Source organism: Cricetulus griseus, chromosome X (genome assembly GCF_003668045.3).
Source record: "Cricetulus griseus strain 17A/GY chromosome X, alternate assembly CriGri-PICRH-1.0, whole genome shotgun sequence".
NCBI classification, from domain to species: domain Eukaryota; kingdom Metazoa; phylum Chordata; class Mammalia; order Rodentia; family Cricetidae; genus Cricetulus; species Cricetulus griseus.
In genome coordinates this window covers 43,275,376-43,292,814 of record NC_048604.1, presented here as the reverse complement: position 1 = coordinate 43,292,814, position 17,439 = coordinate 43,275,376, and the positions used below count along the sequence as shown (strand labels likewise).

The following is a 17,439-nucleotide window of genomic DNA, read 5'->3' as shown; positions in this document are numbered from 1 at the left end:
TATTGTTTGCTATTGTAGCATACTTTGTTCTAATACTTCTCAACCGCCACTGACAATCTAGCTCCTCAGCATGCATTACAAGGTGTATAGAAAGCAGTTCTCCAGAGCCTTTATGTTTTCAAATTACCCCAAACCTTCATACAGTCCCAGTTTCTGTCAATTCAAAGAACATTGCCAGGTATAGTGCGTCACGAGAGCAACTACTGCCCCAGGTAGTCTCTCCTGCTTTCATGTCACATGCATTCCGTTCTTCTTTCTCACCCCCTCGCTATTAATTTCTGTGGGGTCAGGCAAAGAAATGATAGTAATGTACTGACAACTATGCGATGAGATTATTCTAAAGGTATAGAGGGCATGATGAGATGTGCCTCTAATTGCAGAGACTGTATACCTGTCGGTAGATGGGAAGTAGGAGGGAAAGAATTTCTATACAGATATTATATTCTATAATAAGTACTATCATCTGTTCTCCAGTATTAGTCAACTAATGCTGAACAACAATCAAGGATAAATTTCAACTGGACACAACAATTAGCATTTTATACATCAATTAATGGCTGTTTGATAAAAGCAGTTAGTTTAGGAGACTGCTTTAAGCTGTGTATGGAGTTCCTTTACTGCTGCTGATTGGTTCCAATTTTCCCTTGGCATGTTTACTCTGGGGCACAGGGTGATGAAGAACTGGATGTTCAGGGAAAGTCCTTCTGATGACCATAGCAGAGGCACATGGGGTAAGTGAACAGTGGATCTATATAGGCAGTTCTCAAAAGATAATATGGTCAATAAGGATAGGAAAACAGCTTAAAATAATTAGGTATTAGAGAAGTGAAATGCAAATGCACATTGAAATGCTGTCCTTCACACACTAGCATTACTATAGTTTTAAAAAGAATAAGTGTTGATGAAGATGTGGAAAAATAAATTGCTGTAGCAATGTCAAATAGTTTGGTCACCTTGCTGTGCAACCCAGTATGGTGGTGCAAACCTGTAATCCTAGCACTTGGAATTATAGCCTGGGATATATAGCAAGAGTCTAGTGGGGTGGGGCAGAGGAGAGAGGAAGAGACGGAAGTGAAAATAGGGAAGAGAAGAGAGAAGCATTTCACACATTGGTGAATTGTAGTTTATATAAATTATATATCAAATGCAGAAACATGCATTGCCTCTTAAAGTCTAGCTTTCAGATTGGCATGCTGTCATTTCTAACTGTAAAGCAAGTCATATAGCTGAGTTGAAAGTCAAAGACTGGGGAAAGAAATACACATGACAGACTACAAAGTTACATGATAAACGACCTAGTATAAAGTTGAGTGAGTAACCATGACGTTTTCAGGATAATGGATATGCCTAGAAATCATTATGTTCAGCAAAATAAGCCACACCCAGAAAGAGAAATAGGAACGATATCGCTCATATATGGGTTATAGATTCAAATTTCTATGTTTGTATGTATAAATATATTTGTAGAATACAAAAATAGAAACGGGCTATTGATATAAAGGGAGGAAGAAGGGAGAAAAGAAAAAAGAGGGAGATGGAATACATGGGACAAGAAAACTACTTGGTGGAAGGAGACTAACAAGGAGATAAGGAAGAAAGGAAGGGTAGAATGAAGAGAAACAAGTAACAACAAAGCATAATGTTAAAATGTATGTTTTTGTTTATTTACATCTTTTTAATGAAAAATTGTAAAAAAAACATTTATCAGTCCAATTTCTATAACATTTAAGAAGTCTAGCAAACTGAATGAGGTGCTTGATTCAAAGATTATGTACAAATCAAGGTGACAAAGTGTGGTTTGGGTTTTTCAGAGTCACTTGTCTCAGCTGTGGTTTAACCTCTTTGAATCTTAGTTTCCTTGGTCATAAAAAATGGTAATCATAATTCATGCAAACTGCTTAGAACAGTATTTGGAATATTGTCAGCTTTCAGAAAAATTGTTACCAGTATCATTATTATTGCTGATTGTATGTGCAATGGGGATCCAGCAAAGATTACACACCTGGCTGGAAACACTGGGTGATAAATAAGCAGTCAAAACAAGGATACTGGAGTTGGGGAGATGGCTCAGTGGGTAGTATGCTTGACATGCAAGTGTGACAACTAGAGTTTGAGCTCCCAGAGACCATGTAAAGCCAACTGTAGTAACTCGCATCTGTAATTTCAGTGTCTTTCTGGCAAGATGGGAGAAAGGAGAATTTCTAGAAGGCTGTGTTTCAGATAACCTGTTGTATCCAGTGGCTAACAGCAAAGAAATCCTGTCTCAAACAAGATGAAACCAAGGACCAACACATAAGGTTTTCGGATGTCTATTAAATACAGTGAGGAATATCTGTACCTGCATTTACACATACAAACAATGTAATAATCCAGGCAGACCTTGCCTTGCCCCTTAGGAACCTGACAAAGAGCTTTACCCCTTTGCGTTCCTCAGGCAGTACTCTGGCCCTTTAAGAGACAAGCTGCTCTTTCCTACCCCCCTCCCCAGGATGCAACTCTGTCTTAGTCTGTCTCTGTCTCTCCCTCTTTCTCTCTTGTCTCTTTCCTTAGTCCCTTGCCATCTAAAGACAAGGAGGTTAGTCTTTAGATCTCTATCTCCCACCTGCCTTGTCCCTCACTTGCCGCAAGACCTGCTAAAGGTCCTACCTCTCTTCTTATTCCTAACAAATGACACATATCATACACGCACACCAACACACACACACACACACACACACACACACACACACACACACAAACACTATGGATACGCTGCCATCTACTACCAACTTTTTAAATGTTTCTCACAGAATAAGAGTATAATGTACTTCAGCATTCTACTTTTTGTTGTTTTTGTCTTTGAGACAGTGTCACTGTGTTTGTCCTAGAACTTAAAGAGATTTGTGAGGTGGAGATGATGACTGGGTAAGTGAGCTTGATAAAAGAAAAAAGGAGGAGAGTGTGAAAGAAAGGGCAGGCTCCAAACAGGCAATATCTGAATAATTCAGCTAGAGGAAAAACAAGGCCCGAATACCGCAAGCGAAACATGGGTCAGAAATGAGCATGGCATGGTTATCTATGATGATACTGTAGTGTTGCAGAGTCAGGCTGGATACAGATTTCTTGCTAGAATAATAGATGAAAAAGATATAGGCAGTCTGAATGAAGTAAACTAACTCCTGCCTAAATGGTGGTACAAAGTTCAACACAGTGTAAAGAGCAGCAAAAGCAAATAAATGAAAAATAAACTGTAAAAAGACACAAATGGATTTATACAATGGAGTACTACTCATTGGAAAAAACAATGGAATCTTCAAATTTGAAGGCAAATGGATGGAACTAGAAGAAACCATCCTGAGTGAGGTGACCCAGTCACAAAAAGACAAAAATGGTATGTACTCACTCATATATGGATTTTAGACATGGAGCAAGGGATTGCAAGCCTACAATCTACACCAACAGAGAAGCTAGGAAACAAGGAGGACCCTAAGAGAGACACACGTAGTCCCCCAGAGAAGGGGAAAGGGACAAGATCTCCTGAGCAAATTGGGAACATGGGGGAGGGGAGAGGGAACTAGGAGGATGAGAAGGGGAGAAGAGGAGGGGAGAGGAAGACATGAGGGAGCAGGAAGGTTGAGTTGGGGAAGAATAAAGGAGAGCAAGATAAGAGATACCATAATAGAGGGAGCCATTATAGGTTTAAAGAGAAATTAGACACTAGGGAAATGTCTGGAGATCTACAAGGATGACACCAACTAACAATCTAAGCAACAGAGGAGAGGCTGCCTTAAATGTCCTCCCCTCATAATGAGATTGATGACTAACTTATATACAATCCTATAGTCTTCATCCAGCAGCTGATGGAAGTAGAAGCAGACACCCACAGCTAAACACTGAGCTGAACAGTTGCAGAGAAAGACAAGTGATGAGCAAAGGGATCAAGACCAGACTGGTGAAACCCACAGAAACAGCTGACCCGAACCATGGGGAGCCCTTGGTCCTCAGAGTGATAGCTGGGAAACCAGCATGGGACTGATTCAGACCTCATGAACGTGGCTGTCAGTGAGGAGACCTTGGAAATCTATAGGGCCTCTTGTAGTGGATCAGTACTTATCCCTAGCTTAGGAATGGACATTGGGAGCCCATCCCACATAGAGGGATACTCCCTGAGCCTTGACACATGGGCTGGGCCTAGGCCCTATCCCAAAAGATATGACAGACTTTGAGGGCCCCCTGTGAAAAGCCTCACCCTCCCTGGGGAGCAGAAAGGGTAGGTGATAGGTAGGGTGTTGGTTGGGGGGGTAGAGGAGGAAGGGAAGGAGAGGGAGCTGGGATTCACAAGTAAAACAATCTTGTTTCTAATGTAAATAAAAAATGGAGAAAAAAAGACACAAATGGAAAGAAAACAGAATCCTCTGGTGGTTTGCATTTTAAAAATAATGCATGTAAATCCAGATGAACCTGTGTTCTTGACAAGTGTGATTCTATTTAATTGAAATATTGAAATCTGATATTACATTAGACCCCACATGATGACAGTTTGGACGGTGGTGGATTATATATAACGTAGCAGTTCTGTACATTTATATCACCCTAGAGGATGAGGCACCAAGGACCAGGCTGTATATGAACTTGAGTCATTTTCCATTTCTTTTGTTAAGCCCAGATGGCCAGAGCTACCTTCCTGGCCTGCATCATCTACCTCCAAGTGACAGCAACCATGTGGCAATGCCCATTCACCACAGAGCTCCCTAAACCCAGCCACAAACATGGATCCCGTCCTCTGGTAGATCATCACAACATCTGCTCTATTTGTTTGTATCTTTTGTACAAGGATAACTGGATAGGCTTTTTAAAAAACATTTTTTATCTTATCTGTTCTTTAGTCCCTAAACCAAGACCCACGGTCCTTAGACCTGAAACGGAAAACTATCTTTGAACACTACATTCCTCAGAAGTCCTAGTTTTCTGTGGTAGCTATGTTTCTGAAGGGTCTAGGTGGATTCATTATGCTACCCATGTCTGTATACCACCTCTTCAATCGCTTGTGTCCCTTTGTGAAGCACAACAGAGTGTGCTTTCAGAAGGAGTCTTTTTGTATTCCTAGAGTCTAAAAATACTTGCATGTAAATGTTGGGAATCCAGACTCCATAAGCTTGATGCTTTGCAGGGGGAGCCATGCAGTCCATTGGGGTGCAGTTGAAAACTATATTTCGACCAATTTCACTTAAAGTCTTGGCTCCACAACACCACACTGATATCTGAAAAGGAGAGACTAGCATTCATTAAGGCAAAGCATAAATAGCCACGTTTCAAAGTGAATACAAACTGTTTTAGGACAGTTTCCAAACTACTAGCCCACTTTACAAAAAATGTTAATTCATTGCAAACTGGTTGTTGCTTATGTGTTGTGGTGTCAATTGGAGACACAGCTTTCCAAGGGGATTGAAGGAAGTGAGGGCTATTGCAGTGGAAGCACGCTCAGCCTTTTGTGAGGAGGGTACAGATTGTATCACTCTCTCAAACCCTTACTGTTCAGAACTGGAGAATGGACACCAGGATACTGCATGTCTTCAGGAGAAGTTGCTTACTTTTCCTAGAGGTTAAGTGGCCAGGTGCCTAAGCTTGGGGACGAGATTCCAATCTCTTTCAAGAAAGCAGTCTGGACAGATGGAGGGGATAAGCACTGAGGAGTCATGCCTGGGATCTGGTATGCTGCTCCTCACTGGGTAGTCTTTGGCTCCAGGGGAGCACATGATTACACAGAGGCTGGCCTTCTCTGCCAGAGAAACCTTCATGTCATCAAACACAGGCCATTGCTTTGTCCCAGCCCCCACGCTCCCCAAACTGGGTGACTGAAAGCCCCTGCAGTCCTTCCTTTAAATCAGGTGTCTCTCAGCAGAAAAAAAATGCAATTCTTGAAAGACTGGTGTGAAATAATAGGGCTGCAATCCTGGTGTCAACCTTTCCCTAAGAGACTTAGGAGGATCTGTCTCACAGGAGAAATTAAGGTAAGCTTGTGTGAAGGTACTCCAAAAGAAACTGAGGATACATTTGCTAGGAAAGAGATGCTGGGCTAAGGGCTCATTCTTCTGATAACTTAAAAAATTGAGAAGGGCCGTAGGGAAGTCTCAATTAGATCCTCCCTCCTTAAATACCTTGCACTGTTTTTTAGGAAAACGGGTTTATGATAGATTTGTGTCAAGATAGTGAGTTTGTTCACTCAAGGTTTTGAGAACTCTTGGTCAAAGTGTATGGGCCAGTTTGTCCCAACTTTACCTCTTGTTTTAATGGGATGCCCTGAGCTACAGAAGCTAAAATGTGACCAACTTGAATTTTCAGTCAGGAAGCACAGTTAAGGACTATGTCTGGGCACTGTACTTTACCTTGAGAGCTTCAACAACTGTGAAAGTAATCAAACCAGGCCTAAATAATTGGATAAAAACTCCAACAGATCAACTTGTGCCCACAGAATTCCCAATATTAGGCACAATGCTGCATGATTACAGCACAAGACAAATGTCTGTTCTTTGAAAACAATTCAAAACAAGGTCGGTTCCTCTGTTTTGTATATAATTATAGTAATTTCCTTCCTTAAGTAATAATCTTCCCACCTATTTCAAGGGAGGCACTTCACGTTTATTCTTTTTTAACATTTCTTTATGATTCATTTATTTAGCATGTGGGCGTCCATGCACAGGCGTGTCCCCCCCTCCGTGTGTGTGTGTGTGTGTGTGTGTGTGTGTGTGTGTGTGTGTGTTGCGCGTGCATGTGCATGTGTGTACATGCCATAGCTCATATATGGATGCCAGATAACAACTTGCAGGAATTCCTTCACCATGCAGTTCCTGGGGAATTTAAGTCAGGTTGTCAATAAACATGCTTGTTCATCTGGTGAGCTATCCCACCAGATGCCACATCTTTTCTTTTTCTTTTTCTTTTCTTTTTCTTTTTCTTTTTTTTTTCTTTTTTTTTTTTTTTTTTTTTTTTTTGGTTTTTCGAGACAGGGTTTCTCTGTGTAGCTTTGGAGCCTATCCTGGCACGTGCTCTGGAGACCAGGCTGGCCTCGAACTCATAGAGATCCACCTGCCTCTGCTTCTGTCTCCCGAGTGCTGGAATTAAAGGCGTGCACCACCAACGCCGGGCTGATGCCACATCTTTTATTCTTAGGTAATTAATTATTTCTCCGTTCTTCCTTCTTTCTCCTCTTCTGCAATTACTTGCAGTTCAAACGATAGCTTAAAATTTTGATTCTCAATAATTTTCAGGTTAGGATCTCCAAAGTTCTGATGACTTCGGTTTGGAAAAATTTCCTGGTTGTATACATCCAATTTTAATAACTAAAAGCTTGTCATTCCTACCCACACAATTGTTCCCTACTGTTTGAAAAATTAGAAGATGACAATTATTGTTGGTGAGAGTTTCCCAGCTTGTGTTCTTCAGTGGGAAACAATGGTAGAGGACAAGAGCACACCCAGAATTATAAAACGACAGTATAATTATCAAGTCTCTGTCACCACTTCTCCTGAAGTCCTGTTTGTAACTTTTCAGTCCAAACTAACACCTCCAAATCACCTGTAACTGATAAATATAAGATGGTTAGTTTCTAAACAATTTAAATATTAATTTCCTTATATTAGGATAATATATTTCTGATCTATGCCTTATGGAAATTTGAAATTTACTTTAAGAGGAAGGCTTTATATGAGGTTATTCTAGAATACCTTTTCCCTAAATCCCCCTAGATGGCCTAGAACTCACTATGTATATAAGGCTGGTCTCAATCCTGTGATACAACTGTCTTTGTTTACTGGATGCTGGGATTACAGCACTGTGCCACCATGCCTGGCACAACATCTCTCTGTGAAAACCTTGTTTGAGGCCAGTGAGATGGCTCAGCAGGTAAAGGCACTTGATGCCAAGTCTGATGACCTGAGTGGAAAGAGAGAACCATTTTCTGCAAGTTGTCCTTTAACCTCCATATATGTGCTGTGGCACAGATGCACACACAATAATAATAATAATAATAATAATAATAATAATAATAATAATAATATAAAACACAGACTGAAGACATTAATCTGCTGAAATTTGTATGATTTTTTTAAATTGTGTGCATGTCTCTTGAATCCCTCATAAATTATGTAAAAGGGAATTCACATTTTTACTCTCTCAGTTACCAAGAGAAGAAATAACTTTTATGTTGTGTGTGTGTCAGACTGGATAACTGGATATGAGAGTCAGTTATGGAAATTTAACTTTTTTATTTCTTTTTATGCCTATAGATGCTTTGCCTGCATGTATGTCTGCACCACATATGTACTTTGTGCCTTCAGAGGTCAGAAAAGGGTTGCAATTCCCTGGGGCTATAGCTACTGATAATTGTAGGTTGCCACATGGGTCCTGGGAATTGATCCTGGGTCCTTTGGAAGGAGCAGCCAGTACTTTTAATTTCTGAGCCATCTCTTCAGGCCAAGTGTGGTCGATTTTTGTTGGATACTGTTTGGCTTTGAGCCTGAAAATATCAAGGCATGATGGTGTCCTCAAACTTTTATTTGTACAAAAATCCCATGGTTCAGAGGGGGAAAAAAGAAATTAGAATGGTTGGATTTCAAAAAACCTGGAAAGGACAACAATGGGTACACATGGGTGTTCCTTCCTCTAAATGTTCTGGAGCTTATGGGACAGTGATGCTATCCTTACTGGAAAAGTTTCACATTAGAAAGGCAACTGCTTTTAGGGATGTTTGAAATCCACAATGTGGAGGGAAACAAACGGATGAAAAGTATTGGGTGAGCCACTAAAACTGTGGTTTGGTTGGGTGAGATAGCTCAGCAGAAGAAGGTCACAGATAGTGAGAGTGAGAGGGCTGATTCTCACAACTTGTCCTCTGACCTCCAATGAGTGCCATGGCGTGTATGTGTGTGTGTGTGTGTGTGTGTGTGTGTGTGTGTATGTTCATGTGTGTATTGTGTGAGACAAAAATAAATGAATATGTAAATAAAATGTAACACAAATTTAAAATGCTAAACTGTATGTTTTCCTGAACAAACAGCACCCTTCTATCTGGATTTCTCTTGCTGGCTCTCTCTGACTTTTCTTTTTTTCCTCTCTCCTTTTGGGATGGAGTCTTACTATGCTCACTATGTTGCCTCGGCAGGTCCCTGACATCTAGAATTGATCCTCCTAAAAGCTGCTCATAGAGGCATGCACCACTCACTATGCCACATTAGTGACTTGTGATAGTCTCTACCTCCTGTGAGTGGAAGTCTGGTATAGATACAACACTTTTATCTGAAGGACCTACAATAACTTCATAGTACAATCATGTTCATAAAATAACTGGGAATCATTGAAATTTAAACAAACAAAAAGAAATCCGTGAGTCTGTTCCCGGTCCTCCATGCTGCATTTTGGTTTCAGCTGTTTTCTTGGTTTCTGCTGTTTTCTTCCTGGGTAGATTGGCATAAAGACAGCATAGAAAAAACAGCATTCTGATCATTTTTGAATTTCAGTGCTGAGAAGAGAACCTATGACCTCATGCATACTCCACCACTTTCTGTTTATTGTTCTATCTATGATTGCTGCCTTTCAAGACTTATTCTAAAACATCACCCAGGATACCACCCTTCGCTTGGAGCAGCATTAAACCAACAGATTTCCTTTCAGTGTTTCACCTGTAGTAACTAGGATTCTGTCCAGGTTGATTAATGGATATATATATATATATATATATATATATATATATATATATATATATAATACATGGGATGGGCTGAGGGTCATACAAGGGAGTGGGAGGAGGGGTGGGAGGGAGAACTTTGGTTAGAATGTAAAATGATTTCTTTTAAAAATAATAAAAGTACATAGAGAAAATATATATGTGGTGAAATTTCTGCTTTTTAGATGGGAAATGTATAGCAACTGGCTTTTTTGCCTGTGAGTAAGGAAAGGGAACAATACATTTTATGATTCTTTAAACTTATTTTACTTAAAAAAAAGTTCAGGACCTGTCTATGTATCACTGGCTGGCCTGGAACTCACTGTATAGACTAGATGGGCCTCAAAATCAGAGAACTGCCTGCCCTGTCTTTACAGGTGGCTGGAATTGAAGGCATGAGCCACTACTCCCAACCTATGTCTTTTTATTATATTTTCAATGCTTATTTATATATCTGTATGTGTGACTTGTGTTGGTTGCTGGTGTGCATGTGCCACAGTGCGTGTGTGGAGGTCAGAGGACAAATCTGCTGAGTCAGTTCTTTCCCTCCACTGTGAGCTCCAGGGATCAAATTCGCATTTGGCATCCCAGAGCCTTCATCCAGTAGCTGATGGAAGCAGAAGCAGACACCCACAGCGAAGCACTGAGCCTTACTCCTGGAATCCAGTTGTAGAGAGGGAGGACTGATGAGCAAAGGGGTCAAGGTAGGTGATCAGACTCGCATCTCAAATGTTTTTACCTCCTGAGCTAGCTCTCTGGTTCTTTGCCAGGCTTGATGAGCTAGTTCTCATTACTCTCAAATGGCTGAGCTATGGGGGCCAGAATGACTCCAGTCTCCACCCTCTCTACAAATTAGAAAGCTTTAATTTATGAAATTAGGGGAATGGTTAGGTGATTGGCTGCTATCCCCCCCCCCCTTAAAGAGTGATGAGTAACCTTCTAGAATGCCGTGAGTTCCTTTGATCCACTGCAACACCACACTGCTTGGAAATTACTGCTTCCTTCCCAGAAACACTTTGGAACCACTGGCACATGCATATGCTGGGCAAAATTGTAATGTAAACGGAGAGGGTGAGATGTAGAGAGAGACAATGTGTTACTCCGTGTATACTTGCTTAGGGCACTTGGAAGATTTCATGATGAACATATCCTATTGGGGATCCACAAGGATGGCCCCAACTAACAATCTAAGTAATAATAGAGAGGCTACCTTAAATACCCTTCCCCTATCATGAGATTGATGACTACCTTATATGCCATCCTAGAGGCTTCATCCAGTAGCTGATGGAAGCAGATGCAGACACCCACAGCTAAACACTGAGCCTTACTCTTGGAATCCAGTTGTAGAGAGGGAGGAGTGATGAGCATAGGGGTCAAGACCAGGCTGGAGAAACCCACAGAAATAGCTGACCTGAACAAGTGGGAGTTCACAGACCCATCTGACAGTTGGGGAACTATCATGCGGCCAAAACAAGCTTCCTGAATGTGGGTGTAAGTTAGGAGGCCTGAGCAGTCTATGGGGCCTCTGGAGGTGGAACCTAGTTCATGAATGGACTTCGGGAGCCCATTCCCCATGGAGGGAAACTCTCTCAGCCTAGATACATGAATGAGGGCCTAGGCCCTGCCCCAAATGATGTGACAGACTTGGATGATCCCCCATAGGAGGACTCACCCTCCTTGAGTGGATGGGGGGGTGGGATGGGGGGGTTGGGGGGGAAATGGGAGGATGGGAGAAGGATTGGTATGTAAAATAAAATTGTTTTAATTTTTAAAAAATTAATAAAAACAAAAACCAAACAAACAACAAAAAATAACCCAGGATACTATTTTATAAATGGAGGCCTCTTTAATATTTTGTTTAAATTTCATTCCCTTAGCAATTTCCACTCATACCCTTAACAAAGTATAACTCTGAAAGCCAATATGCTGCTAAACCAAACTTTTATTGAACAGGAAATCGTAACTGTATACAGAGGATAAGGCACTAGCTTTGTACACAATTTCATTTAACAGGTATTTGATAAGTAACGCTTAACAATATCTATGAACTGTATAAATCTTATTGGAAAACACTTTGGGAAAACTGATGTACACTTCAGTGTCTAGGACCTGCAAACTGGCCATTCCGGGCACGGTTATATCCCATAGCTACATGTGGCATATGACCATCAGGTGGCATAGGTGGCCAGGGAAATGGAGGTGGAGGGGGTGGCCTAGGTGGTACAGGCATCCTGAATAGTGGTGGGGGCTGGGGTGGAAGAGGCAAAATATGAGGATCCATTGGTTGTGGCAGCACAGGGTGATATTTCCAAATAACCTCCACAATAGGGATGGGGCCATAATGATCATCCATGTATACGCCCACAGGGGGACTCATGGCCACTGGAATCATGTTTCTGTATATATGTGCCCGATGAAGTTGTCTCCACTTGGCCCTTCTGTTCTGAAACCAGATCTTCAATCAGAGGAAAAAAAAAGATTTGGTTAGGATATTGGACAACTAATGTTATAATAGGGAAAAACCCATACATGCTGCTGAAATTAAAATTAAAACTAGTGAACTAAGGTTGGTGTAGAATTTGAAACATTGCTGTATTTCTCTTCTCTCCTGTTAATAATTTTGAACTACTTTCTAGGCCTTAGATGGAGGTGTAGCTGGTAAATAAGTGTTGAACTAGTTATTGAGCTATCCCCTTCTCCTTTGTTCTAAGAATGCTGTCGCCCCTATGGTGGTGAAAAAGCTTGTTAAAAAAAAATAAAAAGGTATCGTCTGACTCAAATCATATTGAACAGAACCACTCTGTGTTTAAAAGAAACCCCTATCTTCAATGTGAGGTCACTAATACTTAGGCACATTTCCCTCAAGGATGTTTAAGGGTTCATTTGTCCTCTAAAAGCTCTTGAAAATGAAACAGGTGGTGGATAGTGGATCTTTTAATGACTTAATTCTTTTGGAAGCTCTGAACCTGCAATTTTTAAATGAGGCAAAAACCTCTTCCTGTTTGAATCGGCTTTTACTCTGTTAATTGTGAATCTCAGGATTCAAAATTTTTTTCAGTATAAAGTCTGTTTTGGATAGATACAAATGTACCAACCATCAAATCTTCCTAAACATAACGAAAGTCAATGGATAGAAAAATTTATTTTTAAGTCAATATTATCAATTCGTTTCCCACAAAACAGAAAAGACAACAGAAACACACCAACTTGAGAATGCCCAGGACAAAACATAACCTAAATGTGTTTTAGAGTACCTGTCTTACCTAATTGTTTTTCAAAAATTTACTAACCTGCACTCTGGATTCAGGTAAACCCAGGCGTTGGGCAAGATTCATTCTGATGGGATTAAAAAAAGTAATGGTTAGTATTGGAGTTGTGGCTTAAAAGAACGTTATGGATTACATTAAATATAATCCCACCTCACAGTGCAGTTTTCTATAATACACAGAGAGACTTGATTTAGGGGGTGGCTTCCTATTCACAAGTAATCTCTTCAATTTAAAACTTTTAAAAAAGGGAATATATGTGAAAATGTCTGGTAGTTAGCTAAGTAACTATGACTTTTATTCTGTTTGTGGAACAGTAGAGAATAACCCTCGAAATATTTTTGAGAGGTTGTTCTGTGCAAAAACCAAAATGCCAGTTGCCTATAAAGTGCTACCCACCCCCTTCCCCCAGAAGCCTTGATGCTTGGGATTCAACTCAGGATTTTGGGTTTCCTAAGCAAGAACTCTGAGTTAAATCCCCAACACCAAATTGGTCCTTTGGACCTGAATATTTCTGATTAAAATAAAATATTTTATTTTAAGAGGGCGAGGTAAACTCTCAAAGAACAAAGTACAACTTAGGCACAAGTGTACCCGATGGGAATTATTCTTGTCTCTTTCCAATCTGAAGGGTGAGCGCCAGGAAGTCAGAGCGCGCTGTCTTCATTATGTACACCAAGTGATCTCCACCCTAGCTAGAATGAGTAGGCCCTTCCTCTACAGCTTCAGGACTACAGAGCATCACAGATATAGGAAATTTCAGCACTTAGCAAGGGCAAGGTGGGAGAAGAGCGCTGGTGTAGCTACACCTACCTGGCGCCCACCACTGCGCTCAACTCGCGTGCAAAATCAAAGGGTTTTAAAGTTCACTAAATGAGGAAAGTCACTTTTTACTATAATACTTTTTAAAATGCCAAACTGTAAAACACAAAACAAAACACAAAAAAATTCAAATTTATGCTGAATACACTACCAAGATTTTAAGTAAAGCGGGTTCCAGTTCTGACAGGAGCTCCTCACTCATTGCTTCCTTCCTTCCCGCTCCCGCTGCCACCCACGCCCCCGCCGGCTCGCCGTCACCCCCAAACCCCCCCCCCCGCCCCCGCGCCGTCGGGACTGTTCCCATACAGCTCCCGCCATCCAGCCGCCGCCCCCCATCCCTGCTGGCCCCGCCCCGACCCCCGCCTCCCGCCCCGTCGCCCCGCCTCCCGCCCCGCCCCCGCCGCCCTGCCGCCCCGCCCCCGTATGCCCCCTCCGCCGCCCCGCCCCGCCCCCGCCGGCCCGTCGGCCCCCCGCCGCCCGCCCCGCCCTGTCGGCCCTCCCGTCTCGCCAGCCCATCGCCCCCCACGTCCTCCCGTCCCCTCCCTCACCCCGGCTCGCCCGCCATCCCGCCAATTTTGGTGGGTGCGCACTTGCCTCGTCCCAGCGGATAGATCTAAGATGGACCCCAGGCTCTTGGCGCCCCCTAGGTGGTTCCCGCCTCCGGAGAGCTACAACCCAGCAAATCCCTGAGCACGCCAGCGAAATAGGCGCCACCGCAGAAAAAAAAAAAAAAAAGCCTCTCACCGAGCAAGCACGTCGGGGTACTGGATGCGCTGGAAACAGGCCTCCAGCTCCCGCAGTTGCAGCGGAGTGAAGGAGATTCGGTAGCGGCGACGCTTCGGTTGAGGTTGGGGCTGCAGTGGGGGCTGCGGCGGCGGGGGCTGCGGCGGAGGGGCTGCGGCGGGGGCTGCGGTGGAGGCTGCGGCGGGGGCTGCACGCGGGGCTGCACCGGGGGCTGCAGCGGGATCGGCGGCAGGGGTGGCAGCGGGGACAGCGGCTCGGGGGCAGCAGCCTCCTCCTCTGGCTGAATGTTGGGCTCTGGAACCTCATCCCCAAGCTCGGGGTTTTCGACCTCATCCCAGGCTCGGGTTGCTTCGGCCTCAGGGACATCTGATTCTTCACTAGCAGATTCGAACCCTGCATTTTCCTGGTCGCTTGTTCCTTCGAGAAATGTCGAGGCCAAGGTGATCTGAGACTCTGGAGAAGGGGAAAAAAGCACAAACAAACAAAATGCCAGTGCGTTGGCACTCAAACCGCGCCACGCGGGAAGGGGAAGGTGAGGGGCTCCCTCTAGAGTGGTGGCGGTGACTGCACCAGTCGCGCTCCCCTCGCTCCCCCTCCCCGCCCTCTGTGAGCACCTCCCAGACATCGGGCTGAGCCCTAATTAAGTTCCCTCTAGAAGTTGGCAGTGGAATCTACCCATGTCCAGGCACTCACTCGTTATCTGCAGGTCTTCCTCCTTCTCACCATCTCCAAAGTTGGAGTAGTCAGATGTATCTAATTCTGTATTTCCTCCGTAGTCGGCTCCCGCCAAAATCGTGGAGCTCAAGCTAGCCTGTGAATCTGGAGAAGGAAGAAAGCAAAAAAGAAAAATCGAGGAGGCGTTGGAGCCCAGGGTGCTAGGGTAGGAAGAGTGGGGACCACTCTAAAGGAGCCATGGCGACCTCAAGGGTCCTCGAGCTTCTTCAGTTTGCAGGCGCGCAAAAAAAAAAAAAAAAAAAAAAAAAAAAAAAAAAAAAGGGTTTCTTTCCCAAGTTCTGTCGAGGCACTGACCCTGTAATGTTTCCTCCTTCATTTGCCCTTCCACGTTGCTCAACTCAGTGCAATAGCAGCAGCTGCAGTTGGTGTGGGATTCCATGGCTGGAGTGCTGTGGGTTGAGTTGCTGGCTTCTGGGGCCGGATTCTTCGGAGAGCTGGGCTGGAGATGCTGCCTGCAGCTTTTCCCGGACCAGACTGGCGCTCCTCTTGGAGTCACGCCCCTTTTATAGCGTAGCCCGTGCGTAGGGCTCAGATTTTACGTGGTGTGCTTCGGCTAGACGCCCCTTGTAAGAAATAGGAGTACGTCGATTAGGAGTGGGTGGGGCTTGTCGGGGATGCTCTGGTTACTGGGTGAACGTTTGTTAGTGCCGGTCGATCTCACTGCGCGCACTGAGGCTGGTTTCCATTTATGGTTAAGTAACTTCTGAACTCCGTGGGGGGGCCCAGTTGCAGGAAGGGGCTGGGCAGGGCTATGAATCTCAATTTAGCTGCTACGAGCTCGCATGAGCTCGTATAACCCAAAGTATTTACCCAATGTTCCTAATTCTATTTTCAGTGTTCTGAAGCATGCATGCACTGGCCCCTTGTCATTAACTTCCCTCAAAGAAAAGGCATTGGCACGGGGACTGGAAATGGGCGTCTTTTGATTTCCTACTGCTCTCACAGTCTGTGAATTGGACCTATGTTTAGGTAGGAGGTTGTTTGAGATGGATTTAAAATCAGTTCAAGAAGCTTTCCCAGAGAATATAAAGTTTGTTCTGTAGCTGACCTTGCAGCGAATTCGGGGCGGTGCCATTCAGAAACACCGTGCAAGAAACTTTATGCGCCTCTTCAAATGCTCCCAGACTTTTTTTTTTTTTTGAATGAATGAACAAGCGCCAGAGTACATAAAGAAATCTGTCAAATACTTAAGGCGCCCAAGAATGCTTGTGGGACCATTCCTTAGGTTCTTGGCGCTTGGCGCCTTTGCGGAGCCAAATTGCTCTTACTGCAGGGCTCATTGCAGAAACATGCGCTGCCCTTTGGCTTAATCCGAAAGCGCGCCTAATTCCAATTATGGAGTACAGAAACTCTAAAGGCGGGAGAGTGCTTTGCCTCCCTCTTCTCCCTTCCCGCCTCTCCCCCCTCCCTTTTTCTGGGACTATTTTTCCATCCCCTCTCACCGGTCTAGAAAATGGGGAGTCAAATTCAAAAGGGCTTTATAATTTTCCAAAAGATGTGCACAAGTGCGTCACAGTGTGTTACTATTTTAATATTAAAATATTTTATAATTGTGGTCCCTGTGTTTGGCACCACACGATTTATCCTACTTTTGCAGTCTCTTAGCATTTTCACTTTATTCCCCTTAAACACATACGAAAGCCCTTCTTTCACAGGAGTCCAGGCAACTTAGAAGTTTTATTACAAAATCTTCACAATATAACTTATGCCTTAATTCAAAGGTGCAAATAAGGATGTGCTAGGCTCTCTCTCTCTCTGTGTCTCTCTGTATGTCTCTGTCTCTGTGTGTGTGCGTGTGCGTGTGTGCATGTGCTTCAAACATGGATCTGAGGCTCTGCTTCTCTCTAGGCGCCTTCCCTCCGCACCAGAGTTTTATCTGAATCCCTTTGAACCAAGTTATGGAATCCAGTAGTGCAGGATTTGTAAGCTACAGCTTCAGTTTGCACAGAAACAAGGGGGGGGAGGTAGGGGCCTGAATGCATTGTGTCCAGCCACCCCCGCCCCTGTCTGTTTCACTGGCTTTTCTATGCCTCCAGTTTGCACATGAACCAGGGGAGAAATTAACATCGTGGGCCCAAATGCATCCTGTCCGCCGCCCCACCCCCGCTCGCCCTCCTGTCGGTTCCACTGGCTTTTGTATGGCTCCAATTTGCACAGGAACGAGGGGAGAAA

The 17,439-nt window shown here is 43.6% G+C and overlaps 1 protein-coding gene across 1 annotated transcript; it reads right to left on the bottom strand.

Moving 5' to 3' along the window:
• Positions 1 to 11,624: 11,624 nt before the first annotated feature.
• Positions 11,625 to 15,760, bottom strand: Esx1 (ESX homeobox 1). The gene is given in 6 exon segments (XM_027432041.2): positions 11,625 to 12,155; positions 12,991 to 13,036; positions 14,533 to 14,705; positions 14,708 to 14,985; positions 15,226 to 15,351; positions 15,562 to 15,760. Coding segments are annotated over 6 exon segments (1,068 nt in total). The 5' UTR covers positions 15,647 to 15,760; the 3' UTR covers positions 11,625 to 11,795.
• Between the last annotated feature and the right edge of the window lie 1,679 nt (positions 15,761 to 17,439).